The sequence below is a fragment of the Rhinoderma darwinii genome, chromosome 3, assembly GCF_050947455.1.
Source record: "Rhinoderma darwinii isolate aRhiDar2 chromosome 3, aRhiDar2.hap1, whole genome shotgun sequence".
NCBI classification, from domain to species: Eukaryota; Metazoa; Chordata; class Amphibia; order Anura; family Rhinodermatidae; genus Rhinoderma; species Rhinoderma darwinii.
In genome coordinates this window covers 96744775-96766136 of record NC_134689.1, presented here as the reverse complement: position 1 = coordinate 96766136, position 21362 = coordinate 96744775, and the positions used below count along the sequence as shown (strand labels likewise).

At 41.0% G+C, this 21362-nt stretch overlaps 1 protein-coding gene across 2 annotated transcripts in view; it reads left to right on the top strand.

The window, feature by feature from the left end:
- NEURL1B (neuralized E3 ubiquitin protein ligase 1B) overlaps nt 1-21362 on the top strand; it is a 57674-nt gene that overhangs the window by 31007 nt on the left and 5305 nt on the right. The window contains exons 2-4 of one of the 2 annotated variants that reach the window (XM_075856502.1): nt 6071-6631; nt 16694-17398; nt 19982-20101. In XM_075856502.1, coding sequence (XP_075712617.1) covers nt 6071-6631; nt 16694-17398; nt 19982-20101 — 1386 coding nt within the window. The remainder of the gene's footprint in view (nt 1-6070; nt 6632-16693; nt 17399-19981; nt 20102-21362) is intronic. The other variant, XM_075856503.1, reaches the window with a different exon arrangement.

The window sequence follows — 21362 nt, the reverse complement described above, 5'->3', positions numbered from 1 at the left end:
CATACAACGTTGTCAAAGAAACATTTCATCATCATTGCTTACAATTCAGAAATCTGCTTATTACTTTATTTAGGATAGTATATACTTAATACTTTTTGTTACATAACTTCTCTCACTCTGAGATCCCTGACTGTCATCCAGTAGGCCTCAGCTGAAACCTGTGTTGGGCATGACCACATAAGCGACCGGGTCAGGAGCTGGCTGGGAGCAGATACGGGGAGTTCTTCCCTCCGCTGGTTAGCCATCCTCCTTACACTACCTGATAACAGGGGGCGTTATTTCCTATACAGACACCTTGGCGGCGCATGACTACACCTCACATAGTCATGCCCGGCGCAGGCTTTAGCTGCTGGATAGCTGGCACTGTCTAGATCAGCGATGATAGGGTAAGTGAAAATTTAGTGTAGGGTGGAAAAACTCTCAGCGGAAACATCGCTTTGCCCAGAGTTACATTTTAAGAAGTTTAAAGCAAATATTCTGTTTATGCAAACATTTACAGAAATCTTTTACTTATATATATCTTCACTAAAATAATGAAAGATGTGATTGAAATACTAGGGACAGCTTTGGGCGTCTTTTTGTTTTGTGAAGTGTTCTAATTTTGTGTAAAAAAATAAATTAAAAAAACCTATTTATCTCCGTACATGGATTCAACTGTGAATTGAATTCTGCAGCTTCTATTAGTGAGCTGCTCTGTTTGCTCGGCAGACGGTGGCTACTGTGTGCTCCTGAGCGATCTTCTGATCATGTCAAAATGGATCCACTTTGACTTGATCAAAACGGGGTTTAGAAGATCGCTCAGGAGCACACATACTATAACCACAGCAGCATTGTAAACTATGTAATAAGTGTTTATGTAGTTTTGTGATCTAGGTAGACGTTATCCGTGGAATGCAGGATCAATATTTGACCACATTTGAAAAAGAAATGATCCTATGAATACATTCCTTTATGTAGTAATGTAGCTGTTCACAATAGGGAGTGCCATAGCACCTGCTCATTTATCTTATCCGCAAAATAATATCAGCTCCGCACAATCTCATAGCTGATAGGCGAACAAGTGCAGGCCTGTTTTATTCCAATAAATATGTGCTGGGGAAAAGGAATACAATGCCATTATTTTTATAAGACCGCCATATTGTCACTTTAACTCCCAAGTTGATGATTATTTTACTAAGTAAAGTTTAAAAGAGAAAGCACTTGGGTTTTCCCAAGGACCAGGGATAAAATTATTTTTAAATGGTTACTATTAAGAATTCTACTGATGTGTTGTCTACAGGTAAACAAATACTACTGTTAGTTTTTGCTGTCAGACTTGTATCTGTTCATTTTAAGGATGTTTTGCTTTGATCGACCCGTTACTTGCGGCACACTGTACCGTAGCTGATACTGTAAGACATCTGAGATTGGTCCCGTTGTGCCCGACCTTTGGGCCAGACATTTTTAGAAGCTGGGTGTGCTAAGTATACTGTTCACAACGATTGTCCTCATGAAACTACCATCATGTGGTCCTCTACATCCCTGCAGTGACTGTGGCATGTGACCGCAAAGAATAATCTTTCCTGATAAATAGGAGAACACAGCTGTTCTCCGGAGATGTCTGGCAGCCGCTCACGCTCCCTCCCTCCATAGAAACAACGTTCACAGTCTACCAAACTGAATGTACATAGTTGATAACGTAGTCCTCTTATGTATATGACCAGGCTACTGCATGTTCATGGGCTTGTGTGGCTTGTATCTTTTGAGCTGAGCAAATAACTAACATTGACTTCTAGCTATAGAAGAGAGTTGGGCCACCCAGAACCAACAGTCGCATTCAACTTGTATTGGCTCCTTCATTGCTGCTCCATCGTTTGACTCACGTAGGCCACAATGTCATCCATTGCTGCGTATCCGTTTCTTATTCTGGATTTCAAATGCTATTAACTAAACATTTTAAAGTTGAATAAACCATTTATTACATCGAACTAAATGCTTATTTTATTAATAACTAATTCTGGTCACCAATGAACGGCTCTGTACAAATGACATTGTAGAACGACCGTAGGGTTGTTGGTTAAATAATTTCCAGGTCATGAAAATGACACATTTTTAATTTTATCTGTCAAGTACTGTAAAAGCAAATTCTATGCTCCAGTTCACAATCGGCTTATTTGGAAAGCATATAAAAAAAATCATTGTCGTTACCTTCTGAAATAACACAGCTGCAGACAATTGTCATACCAGATGAAAGGGTTAAACGTTTCCAACGTGAGGCCCCAGGAAGGAAGGAAAGGCTGGAGGAACAGCACGTAACTTCCAATGGTATGAATTTACATTACCTGTCGTCTTTTACATTTCAGCCAAACAGTGGGCCTATGATTGGAAACAAAGTCCTATATAATAAAGGAAATGGTTTCTACATATTTCCATTTACAAAAGAGCGGCTCTAATCTCTCTAGGGTAGAGGGATAGGAAAGTAAACCCAGTCTCCCTCCCCCAATTAATTCTCTAGAGGGACATTTTATTTTCCTCTTAAGTTTATGAATGAAACAAAACAAAAAAGTTGTTAAACGCGGCAAATTGCATAGAGAAAATGTAATGGAACTGATTATGCTGCTGCCTCACTGAATTATGGGAACAGATTTTTCGATTAGGCGACCATGAAGTATTTGTGCTAGATTTTGAAAAAGGAAAAGAAAAATATATCGCTCTATCACACAGTATAAGTTTTCTTTAACATGGGTAACTGGTACCACTGTATTGCATCTGTCATAGGCCTCAGTTAAACGTGTGTCGGAAAGCTCCAGTGACGTAACAATACATAAATGGTCGACTTCCCAATATAGAAAAAGCCGCCCTGCCCACACACTTGAAGGATTGTTTCCCAGTGATGTAACGCAAAGTCAGCTATGCAAAATCCTCTAAAATATACCTGACTGCAAGGTGGTCTGACTATACTCCGCGATGGCAAGACTTTCATAGGTCTATTTACATCACATGCTATTCCAGGGAAGCTCCAGTGACGTAGCTTCACCAGGCCGCGATAAAAAGCAGCCGAGGACTCCAGCTGCTCTAAAAGTCTTGCGACAGCAGGGGATGGTCGACCAATGTGTGAGAGGGTATGTGTGGCAGTGCTCTGTGTGGATCCCAGAGGATCTTACAGAGCGGACATTGTATTACATTATGGAGCGACAATCCCTCAAGTGTGCGGGTAGGGCGTCATCAGCAGTGTCCGCTTCAGTGTCCATTTATGGACCGCTACAACACTGGAGCTTACCGATGTATCCATTAAACGGAGGCCAGTAACTGATGCCTAGCAGTGGCATTCGACACCCATAGACACTAATCGTATCTTCATAGCACAAAAAGAAACGTCCATGACAATAACAACAAAAACATTGATTTCCCCCCCCCCCCCCCCTGAGAGACTGCCACATTAACTTCCATATGACATCAGTATTACTAGACCTGCATTTCAACAGCACATTGGGAGTTTATTTTCCAAGTATACAGCAGCACAGGACATCCAGAAGGGTAATGGTGTAGACCTATGGACCCTTTACTCATTGAGGATCCAAGAAATATCCCTCCTGAGACTATATTCCTAAGTGCAGTATTTAATGTTCCTATATGCAAAAAGGAACAGTTTTGCAGTAAGCACCACTTATGTATGCGCCAATACGAAAGGAAGTTGGAAATCATCCAAGGTACGACTAGGTAAATTAGGTGTTTTAATCCACTTTAACCTAGAATTCTTTTTCAAGTACGGTATATACCTCATTCCAGTCTAATAATGTTCATTTTGGAAATTTAATTCACGAACAGTAGAGTGGTTTGGTTGTATCCAGTGGGCTGCAATAGTTTTCATAGCCTGGTAAAGAATTCTCTGTATACCTAGGGTTCTAAAATCAGATTTTCCAACAAACGCATCCTTGTATCCGCATGGACACAGACCGTGTACACTCTTTTTAAAATATCTAACACACCAGTCCAATATGGACCCACCTCTGTACACTCCCACCTTATATGAAACAGCTGAGGTTCCTCCATATCACACCTCGGGCAGTTGGAATCTGCTTTGATCCCTATTTTATACATCGTGCAGGTTTTTTAGGGTTTTTTACACTCTGTTAAATAAATATTTGAGAAAGGTGTTGGGCCTCACACAGGGAAAACGTAGGTGTTATTTGTAAAGTGTCGTCCCATTTACTATCAGTATTAGGACCCAAATCATTTTCCCGCTTCCTACAGATATTCATAGGGAATCGCTGCAGGGGGGCCGTCAAGTTTTGTTTTAATAGATCGATCATATCAAACCCTTTACTTGTCCAGAATCGGTTACAAAGCCTAACAGCGATTGACAATCACCATGGAAGTTGTTCCAGATTTGTTTATCAAAGGCATCCCTCAATTGTAAGAATTAATAAAAATCCACCATGTGGAAGACCGGGATCATTTTTAAGTTGGTCGAAAGATTTAAATGACCCATCGATTTGAATTTGTTCCAAAAAGACCATCCATTTTGTCTCCCATGGTATAAATCCCTCCAAGAGAAATGTTTGCGTATGTTTAGGGTTTTCCATGAAGTTGTAAACTTCTTAAATCCGGTAATCTGCAGCACGTACCCTAGTATATCCCAAACCTTAGCTATTAATGTCAAAGTATGAAGAGAATGCCGTGGTCTCCCTACACATCCCACCTCTAATGCAGTAGTAGCAGGATGAAATCCCGTTGCATAAGCCATCCGTCTACAATAGTGGATTAGAAATACAGTCCCCCTGACGCCTTACTCCTCTTCAAAGTCTCAAGTTTGATTCTGGCGTACTTCTTCTTCCATTTTAAAGCATGAAATATTTTCTGAAATTGTATAGAAAAAAACAAAGGAATCCATTTTTGGGCATTTTAAAGTAGTTGTGGCATCATGGCCATATTTATAAGGTTACCATGACCTATGGGGGATAGATGCAAACGAAACCATGCTTTAGTTTTGTGTGCAAATTTGTCTATTAGTGGATTTAAGTTAGCAGATAGCTAGTCTTGCCATCTAGAGGATACCACTACATCCAAATACATGCTATAGATTGTGGGCGAAAACCCATTTTATGCAGAACAGCCCACGAATATCCCCAGCCCACAAACATCCCCACTCCACGCAGTCAAATGCCTTGGCAACGTGAGAGGACTGCCCTACAGCCAGACGCCTCACTATGCATCTGTAAATTTAAGATACAATTGTCTGATATTCATAGACCTTGATTTATTGGGTATAGAGTCCGACTGGTCCTCATGAACCACTGGGAGACTACCTTTATCAATCTGTTCATCAATGCCTTAGCGAGGATTTTTACATTGGTTGTAATCAAAGATATGGGTCTGTGCGAGTCGTGGACAGCGTGATCATTTCCTGGTTTAGGGAGAACACCTACTATCGCGTCTCTCATGGAAGGCAGTGTTCCAGCCTCCAAGCCTTTTTGAAATACTGACAGCAGATGGGGCAATAGTACCTCTTGGTATCTTTTTAAAAAAAATTCTCCTGGCAGTCCATCAGACCCGAAGTCTTCTCAGTTGGAAATGTTTTTGAAGCATCCTCTTAACTCATCAAGAGACAGCGGCCCATCTAGAGATCCTCTGGTCAACATTCTCCCTGCTAAATTCTAATTTAGTAATCTACGTTTCTTGGAAATAAGAGTGGAGGATGGCTGCATCAGTGTTTGCTACCCATCCATCTGGAGTCCTAAGTTTCACTGTATGAGAAGATGCTTCTTGGGCCTTAATAAAAGTGGCTATAATGGTATCCTTTTAACAGATACGTCATGGACAGGATGGTGAGAGTTCATGACATATCGGTCAGTGGATACCATCACAGCCTATGGGTAACGGATGCCACATCAGTCACAGCATCTGTTTAATGTATGCGACAAAAGATTTTCCGCTGTATATGGTAAACGGAGTATAAAAAAACAGGGTGAACATAGACTTAGCGTTTTAATTTTGGTAAGTTATAGCCAGGTGGTAGTTCTGAAATACCGTACTATAATATTGCTATGAATTATTCTAATTAAGTTTTTAACATTGGTTTCTTTTGCAGATACAAGCCATCACAACCGTCAAGTGGTCAACAGACCTTGTTACACATTACTCCACTGTGGTCAGGAAAGGAGACTCGTCCTGTCGCGTACAGAGTCTCCACGCTTTCACTGCCAAACAAAAGGCAAAAACATCAGACTGGACACTCATGGAAGAAAAGCCATCCGGCGCAATAGCTTTTGTAATGGAATTACTTTTACTAGTCGGCCTATCCATCTGTATGAAAAGGTCCGCTTGAAGTTGGTGTCAGTACACCATGGGTGGAGTGGGGCTCTGCGTTTTGGGTTCACAATTCATGACCCAGCGCAGATGAAACCAGAAGACATACCCAAGTATGCATGCCCTGATCTCGTTACCCGGCCTGGGTATTGGGCAAAAGCTTTACCTGAGAGATTTGCTCAAAGGGACAATATTTTGGCATTTTGGGTTGACCGCCAAGGAAGAGTTTTCTACAGTGTCAATGATGAGGAACCTGTTCTATTTCATTGTGGAGTTAAAGTATCCAGTCCTCTGTGGGCCTTGATTGATGTCTATGGAATCACACAAGAAGTTCAAATACTAGGTAACTTTTTTTTATTTTATTTTTCGCTTTTCTTAATCTGTTTGGCACATCATATGTTTTATGTATTCACTACTGTATTGTTCAGTCCATCAAAGATTGTACTCTGGCTCCCTGTTTCTTCAGCAAAAAATACTTTGTATAGATTAGGCCTATGCTTCATAGCATTGTCCTGTTTTTTTAGCGTCCTTCAATTCTATGTAATTCCTCCCACCTTACCGCACCAAAGTAGCCCCATATTACACCGCATCCTGTCATTTGCTCTACATATGTTCTCCTCTTTGAATCCGATACCTCATCCGTCCATAAAATTTTCCAGTCATCCTCTAGTTTAACCTTTTGTCATTTTTGCCAGTTTTGACATTTGTTTTTTGCGAAAGCTCCAAAAATTGTGGATTATCTTTTTGTGTCTAAAGACTCCCTAAAAAGGTCTATTTAAGTAAACCTTTCAGGCCGTCTTATCTCCCCCTTGGATGTTGTACATGGCTGTGTACAATCCCCTGTTATGGAGCCTCTCACTTGAAACCATCAATGGTGCTGCTACTGTATATCTTGTATCAGCAACAAGAGACTCTTTAGGGCCTCTTACACAACATTCCTGTGTTATCGGATAGGGTTTTTAGAAAGTCCAGTACTTGACCCTCCACGAGAAACTCCGGCCACCCATCTTATCTCTAAATACAGGAGTGTTCTAATTCATGTTTGAAGATCTCGGAATCTTACAACCATTAAAATAACAGGTCAACAAATTACCTCATTTAGACAAGAAGCGAGTGCATTGTTTCTGCTTTGAGCCAGATAGCCTACTGGTGGAATAGAAAATTAAGAAAGCGAATTTGATTTCCTGAATATAAGGTTGGTTTTGACTGAAATAAGTAACATGGATTACTACCTCTCATCTCCTGTTTCTGATCAACATTACCCATGATGCCTTACTACTTTTTTTTAAGAGACACATCTTTAATATATAAAAATTCGGATATTTTTGCACTGTCTAAACTGAGGAGGCTCGAGCTTTTCTGAACTGTGGGATGTTCCAGTTTACCCAGGTTGATCATTGCCAGGATTTGGCATTCAAATGAAAGGAGTTTTAGGCCCAGTTCATACTGCGTTTGTTTGACGCTGTTTTTGACACGGAAACCGCGCCCAAAAAATGGCCGAAATCACCTTGCATTGATTTCAATGGGAGGCGGAGGAGTTTTTGCTCGTGGGGAAAGGAAAGCGATATTCTTTTTCTTCCCACGGTTCTGTCTCTTAGCTCCCATTGAAATCAATGGGAGGCAGAGAAAGCGTTTTTGCTGCGTTTTTTTGCCCACAGCGCTGAAAGGCTGCGGCAGAAAAATGCTGCAAAGAAAGGGCAGGCAGGTCAGTCTGCCTCAAAATTCCTGAAGGAAACGCATCAAAATATGCCTGAAAAAATGTTAGCTGAACATCTACAAACATCTGCCCATTGAATTTAATGGGAAAAACGCCATTTCGTTCAGACGGGGCGTTTTTTTAAAAAAAACGGCGCGTAAAAAGAAGCATGTCGCTTCTTCTATTTTTGGAGCTGTTTTTCATAGGGTCAATGAAAAAAAAGCTACAAAAACATCTCAACGTTTTCGGTTACAAAAACGGCTGAAAATCAGAGGCTGGTTTCCCTTAAAAACCGCTCCATAATCTTCAGCCGTTTTTGATCTTGCATGTAAACATATCTTTACTGTATAAGACCACTGGGCTTAGTCGTCTCTATTTGGGGACCAGTTGCTGTTTCACCTGCCTTCTTTCTACAGCTTCTGACCATGGATGCAGGCACAGGCTGTCCATAAATGTCCGTTTGTAGCATCGAGTACAGAATACATTGTGAATTTGTCAGTTTTACACTATTGTATGTGTACTTTTATTTCTCGGGGCAAAACTTAAACTGATTTATCAATAAATTATATTTCTCTGTCTGGAGCCCATGCTCCCACCTCTGATATTGTCCCCAGTCTAGAGAAAACCTTCCTATATTCTTGACCTTGGGTGAGAAAATGAATGCCTTATTACGCCAGTCTCTTGTTTTGGTCATTTTCTTTAGAAAGCCGATGGATGGCTTGCAAAACAACCAGGCTGGTATATTGCATTTGTATTTCTATACAGGGCATGAAAGGCCATAGAGTTGCGTATTTCTGGACTAGGACTAGTATTTGGCAGTGGAAGTAGGTACTCCTGGGGTGACGTAATTCATTAATGAAGGTTTGGTCCTCTATAAACTGTGCTACAAATTATTCTCCTTTATTTATAAAGCACCTACATAGCAGCACTGTACAATATACAGGAACAATTAATTAGACATTCCATAATTACATAGAGCGTTCCATCTAAGATAATGATCAAATGACACTTCAGCCAGCACTACAGTATTTCTCATGCACCGTATCTTACATATTTTTCTCATCTGTGTCCTTATATAGTGCAGTAGGCCCTAAATGAAAACATATATTGGCAACACGTGCTTTAGATCAACGGAAAACACTGTATTAAAGGCTGTTTCCCTTCATTATGCTTCTAAATATCACATACTGACATTTATATTGTTCGCTTTCTTCCGAGGTATTGAAAATCCTTTTTTCCACTGTTACCTTAATATAGAAACAGTTTGGTGAATATACTTCCACGTTTATAATGCTGTATACAATTTGATGACCTTTCGAGCTGCTCGAATGACGATAGATGCTTTGTGTCAAGTACGTGGAGTGTATGGCTTCTCTTTACAAATATTTATGCAGCACGAAATGTCACAAGCTGCCCACTGTTCTGTTTATATATATATATATATATATATATATATATATATATATATATATATATATATATATAATAATTTTGCAGTACAGCTCATCACATGTCGATCACATTTATGAGGTTAAAGGCTTGGGTGCTGGAAAATAGTTAGAGCTCCGGAGGTTTGGTCTTAAATTTCACCAGCATCCATCTATCCATGCAAGTTACTGAAAATAGACATTGTAAACCTGCTGAAGCTATATGCGTCTTCTCACTTGAGTTTCACAGTGTCTTCAGAGATCAGATGAAATTCCTTAATCTCACACCTACGTTTTAGTTTTCACTATCGCATCCAGACCGTGTTGGAGCGGCTAGTGGCCTCCACTGCCGTCATTATGATTAAAACAAGTTTGACAAATTCCTAGGCTTGTATGTATTCTTGCTCAGGCATCGACTTATTAGATTACCTCATATGGTAACATCTACCAGGCTTCTTCCTGCCTGTAGATTTAGACATCTGTGACTCTGTGGACTGTGACAACTGTACTGTGACCCCTGACATGACGGGTTAAGAGCCTAGAACAGCAGTAAAAGTAACTTAATAGGGATATGTTTGTTTGGATCTAGACTTTTACTTGGTGCAAATAGTTTTTTTTTATTTTTTATATGAATCCTGCAAATAAATACAATTCGAAGGTATTCAGTAATAGATTAAGGTTATCTTTTATTTCTCTGCATAGTGACGGTCTATTAATTTGTATTTTTGGACGAACAGATAATTAGAGCTTTTTTCATATAATAGTTAATAGAGCTTCTTTCATTTTAACGGTCCGGTAACTATATAACGTTGCAGAAAAATAAAAATCTATAAAATGTAGTCAGCGATTTTGAGAGAGAACAGAGCTTTGGGTATCAGAGTTCACAGAATTCGGCTATCTTTCACGGGATGTAAACAGCAAAGAACGATGTCACATCCCTGTTTCTTCTCAAGGTGTGCACAACGTCCTCATATCAAAGGCCAGTATTTAATTTATAGCTAGATTTTAACCTGGTTTTTTTTTCACCCACAAAGGATCTAAAAACTGTAGCTTGCTATGCTCTGTCTTATTGTGACTGTTAGGCTCTGTTCAAATCTGCATTGTAGCTTTAGTTTAAAACGGTAGTCATGACGCAGTGCCGGATCCATCGCACCATAGATATCCGCAACGCCCAACGTAACCCATTTATATATAATTTGACTGTTTTGACGCTGAGAGATTTCTTTCCCCTCGCATTTGATGGAATCTGAGAAGGAGCCTAAAAAGCAAATGTGAACATAGCCTAAGGGCCGGTTCACACCAACGTTGAAGGGTTTGTTAGGGCTCCCCGTTGCAGATACAGCCGAGATTACCAGAAACTATAGCTTGGACAGACGCTAGGGCAAGTTTGTTAGCATACTGAGCACATACAAATTTTAACCCCATCCCGACATTTGTCATATGGATACGTCATGGAAAGCCAGTGCTCCCCGCGTTTTGCTGTACGACAAATGGATGGCACCGGCTCAGAAGCTGTCGATGCCATCAACGCCGGATGTCAGCGGTGTATTACAGCGGAGATCCGGCTGTAATGGCGGAGGCCAAAATTAGCTTAGATCTCCGCCATTAACCCCTTAAATGCAGCGGTCAAAAGCGATCGCTGAATTTAAAGAGTTTGCAGCTCATCGGCACCCCATCAATGAAATTGTCAGGGTTCCGGTGGCTGCCTAATACTGGCCTCCCGATCCCAGGAGCTGAGCCGGTGTCATCATCGGTGGATGCCGGCTGTATGTTACAGCTGACATCCACCTGTAACGGCAGAAACAGAAGCTAGCTCTGATTCTGCCATTAAAACCTTAGATGCAGCGATCAAAAGCGATCGCTGCATCTTAGAGGTTGCTAGCAGGTCGGCAGCTTTGCCCTGCAATCGCAGGGCTGTCGACTGCTGCTATGGCAAAAGGAGACCTAACAATGGCCCCCTGCTCTGCCATTACGGAAGCTGATTAGGCCCCGCCGGAAGACTAAGCCTATCGGGTTGCTGCCCATGAATGAATGACTGACAGATCTAATACATTGCTCTACATGGGTAGTGCAATGTATTATAAAAAAAAAAAAATTCAGACTGTATGACTTTCAAGTCCCCTAGAGGGACTAAAAAAAAAAAAAAATTATATATTTTTAAACATATACGTTTTTCAACTAATAAAATACAATCGCCCTTTTCCCTTATCAAGTCCTTTATTATTGAAAATAAATAAATAAACCATACATATTTGGCATCGCCGCGACCGTAACGACCTAAACTATAAAAATATTATTTATTCCATGCAGTGAATGGTGTAAAAAACTATACCAGAATTTGGTTTTTTTCGAATAAAAAGTGATCAAAAAGTCGCATGTATCCAAAAATGGCACCTTTAAAAACTATAGCACGTCTCGCAAAAAACAAGCCCTCATACAGCTCTGTAGACAAAAAAATGAAGTTATGGTTCTCACAACATGACCGAAAAAATACATTATTTTTACAAAAGTAATTTTATAGTGCAAGAAGTTGTAAAACATAAAGTGCTATAAATTTGGTATCGCTGGATTCGGACTGACCCGCAGAATAAAGTTAACATATAGTTTATAACGCATGGTGAACGCTGTATAAAAAAAAACTATGTAAAAAATACAATTAGTTAGGCACCATGCACACGACCGTAAAAAACGGGCCCATTCACTTTCATTGAACGCGGACACCTTTCCATAGCACTACGGAAGGGTGTCCGTGCCGCGGAAATGTTCCGGGAATTATGGAACATGTCCGTTCTTTTGCATTTTGCGGGCCGTGCTCCCATGCTTTGTATGGGAGCACGGCCCGAAAATGCAGCTGTCAGTCGGCGGCCGGCCGTGCCCGCAATCGCGGGACGTGATTGCGGGCACGGTCGTGTGCATGGGGCCTTAAGGCTCCAATAAGTCAGGAAATAAAAAAAACATGCAATTGTGCAGGCCCGAGGGGAACATTTCTTCTGTTTCAAGTGGTGATTTATCAAGGCCCTAAATAAGGGAACCAGGAAGGGGAGGGCCCAAACATATCTGCTAGAAGCGACGGTGCCCGTATTATACCAGGACAACACTTCCCAGCAAAATTCCTCAAACTGCAAAAGTGCGGAGTGTGGGCGAAAAGGGAGAGAAGGACATTTACCAGAGCGAAACTGGCCTGTGCAGAAAGGATTGCTTCACAGCGTAACACCCATCTATGAATTATTTTATTGTTTTTTTTTTACCCAATTATTATACCACCTGACTATGCCCCTGATGTACTCTGCCTGGCTTCATGTACCCCTACATTATAAACGGAAACACCAGTAAGACTGCGAACAAAACTACTGCATTCGCACTTGTACTAAGCAATGACATTACTGCAGTCTGCACTGTTTATCAAACAGAAGCAGGTTGCATTTTGAATAAAATACAGTGATATTGTCACATTACAGTATATATCCCTAAAGACATAGACCAGTGACAAAGCAAAACCTTACTAGGGAAAACAAACTAGGTATTTCAGCAAAATCCACGCTCCAAAAACCTAATGGCACTCTACCTTCTGAACCCTACAGCGTGCCCAAATAGCAGTTTACTTCCAAATATACGGCATCGCCATACCCGGGAGAACCCTTTTAACAATTTTTGGCGTGTGTCTCCAGTGGCACAAGCTGAGCACGACCTATATTTGCCACTGAAATGGCATATCTAGGGAAAAATTTAGATTTGCACCATCCGCAGCGCAGTCATTTATGGAAAAGACTTGTGGGGTGAAAATGCTCACTATACCACTTTAATAAATGCCTTGAGGGGTGCAGTTTCCAAAATGGGGTCACTTCTCAGGGGTTTCTTTTATGTCACATCAGAGCATTGCAATTGTGAACCAATACTTTGTAAATCGCCAAATTAGGCCTAAATTTTACATCGTACTCTTAAACTCCTGAGCCCTTTCAAATGTCCAGGCCAGAGATTAGTGCCCCATGTAGGGTGTTTCTAAAACCGAGAAACACAGCATAATAATTAGAGAGCTGTCTTATGGTGGCACAAGCTGGGCACCACATATTGGCATATCAATGGAAAAAATCAAATTTTCACTCCAAGTGCACGCTAATTTCTGCAAAACACATGCGGCGTTAACCTGATCATTACACCCCTAGGTGAATATCTTGAGGGGTGTAGTTTCCAAAATGTGGTCACTTCTGGGGGTTTCCACTGTTTTGATTCCACAGGGGCTTTGCAAATGCTACATAGCTGCCAGAAACCAATCCTGCAAAATCTGCACTCCAAAAGCCAAATGCCGCGCCTTCACTTCTGATCCTTGCCGTGTGCCCAAACGGCAGTTTATGACCACATATGGCGTATTTCCATACTCGGGAGAAATTGCTTTAAAAATGTTGGGTTTCTTTTTTTCCTTTTATTTGTTGAGAAAATGAACAATTTTTACCTAAAGCTACGTCTTATTGAAGAAAAAGGATTGTTTTTATTTTCACAGCCCAATTCTAATAAATTCTAAACACCTGTGGGGTCAAAATGCTCACCACACCAATAGATTAATTCCTCAAGGGGTGTAGTTTCCTAAATGGAGTCATTTTTTGGGCATTTTCACTGTTTTGGTCCCTCAGGGGCTTTGCAAATGTGACATGGCCTCCGCAAACCATTGCTGCTAAATTTGAGCTCCAAAAGCCAAATGGCGCTCTTTCCATTCTAAGCCCTGCTGTGTGTCCAAACAGCTGTTTATGACATGTGGGGTATTGTTCTACTCTGGAGAAATTGCTTTACAAATGTTGTGGTGCTTTTTAGTCCTTGTGGAAATGAGAAAAAAAAATATGCTAAACCTACATTTTCTTTGAAAGAAAATTTAGTTTTTCATTTTCACGGCCTACTTCCAAGAATTTTTGCAAAAAACCTATGGGGTCAAAATGCTCACTATACCTCTAGATTTCCTCAATAGGTTGTTTCCAAAATGGGGTAACTTGTGGGGGGTTTCAACTGTTTTGGCACCGCAAGAGCCCTTCAAACCTGACATGGTGCCTAAAATATATTCTAATAAAAAGAAGGCCCCAAAATCCACTAGGTGCTCCTTTGCTTCTGAGGCCTGGTCTTCAGTCGAGTAGCACGCTAGGTCCACGTGGGATATTTCTAAAAGCTGCAGAATCTGGGCAATAAATATTGAGTTGCATTTCTCTGGTAAAACTTTGTGTTACAAAAAAAATGAATTTCTGCAGAAAAAAAATTAAAATTTGTAAATTTCACCTCTACTTTGCTTTAATTCCTGCGAAATGTCTAAACGGTTAAACTTTCGAAATGCTGTTTTGAATACTTTGGAGGGTGCAGTTCTTAAAATGGGGTGACTTATTGGGGTGTTTCTAATATATAAGGCCCTCAAAGCCACTTCACAACCGAACTGGCCCTTGTAAAAATATCCGTTTGAAATTTTCTTGAAAATATGAGAAATTGCTGCTAAAGTTCTAAGCCTTGTAACGTCCTAGAAAAATAAAAGAATGTTAAAAAAAACAAAACGATGCCAATGTAGATGTATGGAAAATGTGAACGAGTAACGGTTTTGTGTGGTATTCATATTTGTCTTACAAGCAGATTCAATTATATTTAGAAAAATGCTAATTTTTGCTGTTTTTTTTTTTTTCCCCCGCTAAATTTTGGTGTTTTTCACAATTAAATATTGAATGTATCGAGCAAATTTTGCCAGTAACAAAGTCCAATGTGGCACGAGAAAACAGTCTCAGAATCGCTTGGATAGGTAAAAGTATTCCGAAGTTATTACCACATAATGTGAGACATGTCAGATTTGAAAAATGAGGCTCTGTCAGGAAGGTCAAAAGTGGCCAAAGAGGGAAGGGGTTAAAGGGGTTTTGCCACGGGGGACATTTATGACCTATACACAGGATAGGTCAGATAGATGCGGGTCCCACCTCTCGGACCCACACCTATCTCTAGAATGGGACCCCTTAAACCCCGTTCTAGCGGTGTCTGCTCTTGCTGCCTCCCGGACACTCCCTGGTTTTATGGTCAGGAGTTAACAAAACAGCATAGCTCGCTGGGCTACGTTGTTTCCGTAAGTCCCCATAGTAGTGAATGTCCGTTACGGAAGCAGTGATGCATTCTAGCTACGCTGTTTCTGTATCTACCATTCAGTTCTATGGGACTTATGGGTTTTTGTAACTCCAGACCATATAACCTTTTTCATGGTTGGAGTTCACCTCCTTCAGCCTTCACACAGTGGCAGAATGTGGTTTAGGGGGCCCTGTTCTAGTGATAGGTGCGGGTCCCAGATGTGGGAACCACATCTCTCTAACATTTATGACACATCCTGTGGATATGTCACAAATGTCCCCCATCGCAAAACCTCTTAAGGTCGGATTTAAACCCATGGCCCTAGCCTGCTGCCCATAATTCTGACACCATATGTCCTATTTCTAATACAGTACCATTGATCACCAGTGGCTGTTCAGACCTCTCCTTGTACGTTAAGGTCTCAGGGACTTGACCGAAATAAATCCCCTTTTTATATTTTTTTGCATTCATAAGAGAAGGAAAATAACATGAGTGCGATTTCATTTCCACCCTTTAACGTATGGAGTCATATTCTCAGCAATGTTAATATTTTATCAGGCCCATAAGTGTTAACACACCTTTCATACAATTTGGATCTAAATGGCATGCACTCATTCTTGTTTATTAGAAAACCCTGGTGTAGCTGCAGGCTTAGAAGAAAGCTTTCACAACGTCCATTTGTGACAGGAGGCAGCTGCGTTGCTTTTGACGCCTACTCATTTATCACGCTACTATGAAATAGATATTTTATTGTGTATTCAAATCCTGGCTCAGTACCCGGACAACCCAAGCCAAAAGTCGGCGAGCAGTGTCACTATAGCATGGTGTGAACGCTAAGCATGTGATGCCGTAGCGAGGGATACCATGCTGGGAGTTGTAGTTCTACTGCAGTTGATGCTATAGCATGGGGGTATATGTGAGATCTTGTATACGAAGCGAAGCAGCCTTTTTGTCTTATTGATGCTCTAGACCAAGTGACGTAACACTTGGATATAAGAGGCACTGATCTCTACAGAGTGACCGCTTCTATGCTCTTGACTTGGGCCAGAGGACAAGTATTGTCAGCTTAAACTGTGTAGGTGACATATGCTGTTGAAATGCAAATGCTTATCCACCCAATCTTTAATCACATGATAGACGTGTTTCTAGATATTGTTTCTCTGTTCCTTATACATATATTAAACTGCTTGTTTTTAACCCATAGATAGCATGTTTGCTGATACAATGCCACCGGGACGACTGAGTAGTCCTCGACTGAGCACATGCTTGCTGCAAAGTAGCCATGATTCTGCAAACTTCAACAATAATGAACTGGAGAACAATCAGGTGGTAGCAAAAATTGCGAACTTGAACTTAAGCAGAGTGCCACCACCAACTGATAACCACGCCATACCTAGTTGTCCAAATAGGCGTCAGCGTATCCAAGGGATGCCAACGTTATTCGACATGGAGCTTCATTTTCACCCCACTCGTGGTGCTGACATCACCCTATCACCAGATAGAGCAGTGGCATACACTAATTGGCAGGAAAGCAACAGGACGCTAGTGTTTACAGAAAGGCCAGTGCACATTGGTGAGACCCTCTTTATAGAGACCTGTCAATTGCCACTCCCTTACTATGGGTCTTTGTCATTTGGCATCACCTCCTGCGATCCAAGCACATTACGAACCTATGATCTGCCATCAAATCCAGACTACCTATTGGATAGGAAGGAATATTGGGTTGTTCATCAAGGCTTATTCACCGTAAGCAATGGGGATATCCATAGTTTTTCATTTATGCCGAATGGAGAGATTCATCATGGCGTCAACGGAAACAGTCGTGGGATGCTGATGTGTGTGGATTCCTCGCAGCCTCTTTGGATGTTTTTTTCAATTCATGGGATTGTGAATCAACTGAGAATTATGGGTAAGTGGAATGTTTGGTAATCCCTTCATTTTCCATACAGATATTTGTCAGCTCTGTTGTTTTTGCACATTGTTCACCACCGGTAGACTGCACTGCAGGACATGTCAAGTGTATGAATGATCGCAAAGAGCTGTAGGATATAAAGACTACAGTACACCTGGTAGCTATTTTCTGCCCATTAAATTAAAGGGGTTATACAGGATTAGATGATGTGGCTACTTTCTTCTAGAAACCGCCCCACACCTGTCCATGGGCTGTGTTTGGTATTGCAGTTGATCTCCATTGATGTGAATGTGTGGGGTAGCTTCCCTGTGCATCATGTAGTGACTGGACTGCTGAATTCGCCAGTAATGTCCAAGAATGGTGATGTACGGATATCTGCTGCTGACCACAGCTGCTTATGGGCTCATTTTACGGATTCTAGAGAAGTACATTTAGCCCAGGAACATTGTAAAAGAAAACTTTTTGAATATATCTTAATGTGAAGGTCCACTAAACAATAGAACAAGAGAGATTATCATTGAAATCCACTCGCCTAAGGTCTGCTTTACACATGAAAGGTAATTCAGTCCTCTGTCCTTCATTTAGGATTTGTTCAAGTGCTTAAAATCAACTACAACTCCCAACTTTACATTACAACCCCTCCCCAGAAAACTGATCTTATCGAAGTTATCAGGGTAGAGAAATTGACTAATATTGTTATTTTAATATACTAATGTCCTCACATATTCATGTTTCTTTACATCAATGTATGCTGCCCCCCAGTGTCACACAGAGGAACAACAAGAAAAATGTCACCAGCGTTACCATGTGAACAGGCAACTCAAAACATGGCGTTGTATACGTGAACGAGTTTCTAGCTAGCCACTGTGCTACCTTACTGTATGTGCGGCTCTGATCTAAACGCATTACGATGTAACTTATTATCTGAAAATGGGTTTTAACTTTTTTGGTAATAGTTGATTTCCCAACTGATCTGTTTACTCTCCATTAATAGTACAATTTAACACTAGAATAAAAATGTTTTAGTGTCTGCACACTTCAGACTCCTGGTATGTGAGGTGAGGGTACAATAGTATTTTGGAGCAGCAGTGTAACGTACATAGTGGGGAATTTATTAAGATTGGTGTTTCATACGCCAGGTTAAAGAAAAATTGGAGTAAACTCCGACACATTCATAAATATGTCGAACCCTTTGCCCATAAAATTGTAAAAAAACACACATACTCACTTCTCCCCTCCAGCTCCCTCCTCCTTCTAGTGCCAATCGTACGAGGTCCTGACGCAGGGCAGAGTCAGAGTCTTATATGCGAAGCAGCACTGAAACGTCATCAATGCTGCGTTACATGGCGTAAATTCTAATAAGTTTATCGGTCTCGGTGGTCACTACGCCTTTCCTGAGGCCACACTGTAAAAAGGCTTTTGCATCTTTTCTACGTGAGAACTGGCTTAGAAATGCTGATAAATGACGCGCATAGTGTTGTTTTTTTGGGGTTTTTTTACGTTACATTTTCAGTTTTTTTGTCATGGCTGTAAAATGATGTGTTTATTTGACATCTGGATGGCTGCAAAACACATGAACTCACTGAAACCGAGTATTTCTGCGTCGGTTTGTGGGTACAGACACACACTTCTGCTACAGCATGCTTTTTCAGATTTCCCACTGTGTACTGGGGCTTCTCAATTTAGTTTCCTGTCTGCCTATTATTCCATGAGACACTGAGCTTTTCCCAAGACCTTACAGCTGCGCCTCTGCCCTGTGTGTGAATGTGCGTCCTGCCACTGACATTTTTTTATTTGTGGGATGTTGCGGTGTCTTCGTGTATTTTTTAACACAGATGTTCTCTCCCCCAAGTGGAGGAGGCTTCTGGTGAGATAATGTGGGAATCGGCTCCTTTAGCGCAGCCTTTTTGTCCCCAGCAGATTCCATTTAAGGAATTGCAAACAGAATGGGCAGTTTACCTAGAAAACAGATGAAATTAGAAATGAATATATTCCTCATAGTTTTTATTCCTTTACACACATCAGTCTCTTCTCCAGACACCCCCTCTTTATGGATATACAGCACTAATCTGGATCTGCGTCAGCATCACTCACATCAGTAATGTCTGCTTATCCCTGTCTTAGTTGTACATGTAAGCAGTTGAATTTGTAGAAAATCTGGTTTCCTCTGTCTAGATGCAAGAGGTTTTCCTATTATGCACATAAACATCCTTAGAAAGTTGGGACGAATCTCCAGTGAGGGCTCATGCAGATTTTCAGAACTCCCATTTCTGTGGAGAGGTGACTGTCCACCTGGGTTTGTCCCTTCATTAAAACTGCAGTTGGGACTCCTTTTGGTTCTGGATGTCAGTGGCAGTCCTAGCTTCCAGTAATGGGACCGGTCTGATGTTTGAGTGACATGTCAGTGCTAGGCATAATGGGAAGACCCATTTTTTATTTTGTACAAGCATTTACGGTAAATGGCCATTGTGGCAGAAACATTTTTCAGGAATGGTCCAGAGAACTAGAGCAGTCATTTTTTTTATTTTTAATAAAGCTTCCTTATCAGTTTTATACAATTTTGATCTTTCTTTCTATTAGGAACTGTGCAGTCCAATGTGCTCTCTCCATCTGGTTCTCCAAGTGGCTCCCAGTATGACAGCGATTCAGATATGGTCTTTAGTGTGAACCGCTCCTCTTCAGCTTCTGAATCATCTCTAGGTATGTATGACTTGTATATAAAAATCAGTCACTCATCCACTTCAGCTTTGGAGAATATTGCAGCAAAGGTGAGGGATAGATGCATGCAGCCTTGTGACATCCACTATGTAAGTCCCATGTCTCAACACTGGGACTAATGAGAGACTCTTCTGTCATTGTCCATCCACCACCGTTAAATTTTTTTACTTTTACCCTGTTTTTACTTATTTTCAGTTGCTTAAAGTCATAAAGTCCTGCTTCCTGTACACATAGCCCTTGGCTGGTCTAAATGGATTCTGCATGCACATTTTGATGATGCTGAATTTCTATCCATGGCTGTAAAGCAGAAGTTTCCTGTAGGTTCTTGTTGGAAATTTACACCAAAATGGAAAGACTCTGATAAACTCTTTCTGTCTAGGGTGGACACATCAGCAGAGGGGCCCCTGTGAAATAACAGTATATGGACTACTTGCTCTCTAATAGTTCCTCATAGAACACCACCTTCATGTCTAGCATTGCTCAGTCCCTTATATGATATGCAATCTAATAGAAAGTAGGGAGCTGCTTTTAAGGTGACTGTGGGCCCTCCTTACCTACTGGGTCGACATATGAAGGTGGCATACCTGCTATGTTGACTCCTGCTTTTGGCTGTGCAGAGCAACTCTTAAAAGGGTTCTCGGAGATTCGAATATAAAGGTATGCCCATACCCCCCCCCCCCCCCCAGGAGCTTTGCCCATGCCATCACTCTCAGGAGGACAGCTGTAATTGATAGTCGACGTCCCATGGTAGAGACCTATATGGGAGATATTCCAACACATTATTTGTTAAGAGGCAATAGAAGTTAAAGTCCCCTAGTGGGCCAAAAAGAAAAGGTTCAATATTTTTTTTTTTTTAGAAAATAACGAATTAATACTTGATATCTCTAGAACAACCCGCAGAATATGATTTTTTTTTTTTCCCCCATAAGCATTTAACTTTTAAACATTTCAGGTATATGTACTCCAAAATAGTGTTCTTAAATAATAGAACTCATTCCGCCATAATGTGTATGCTATATGGACAAATGTATTGGGACCCATCTCTTAATCATTGGCAATGGGGCTGAATGAGACACCTGAATTCAGAGGTGTATAAAATCCAGCACCTTGCCATGCAGTCGCCATTACAAACCTTTGTGAAAGAATGGGTCGTTCTAAAGAGATCACTGAATAAGAGTGTGATACTGTAATAGGATGCCACCGTTGCAACAAGTCAGTTTGTTAGGATATTCCACAATCAGCT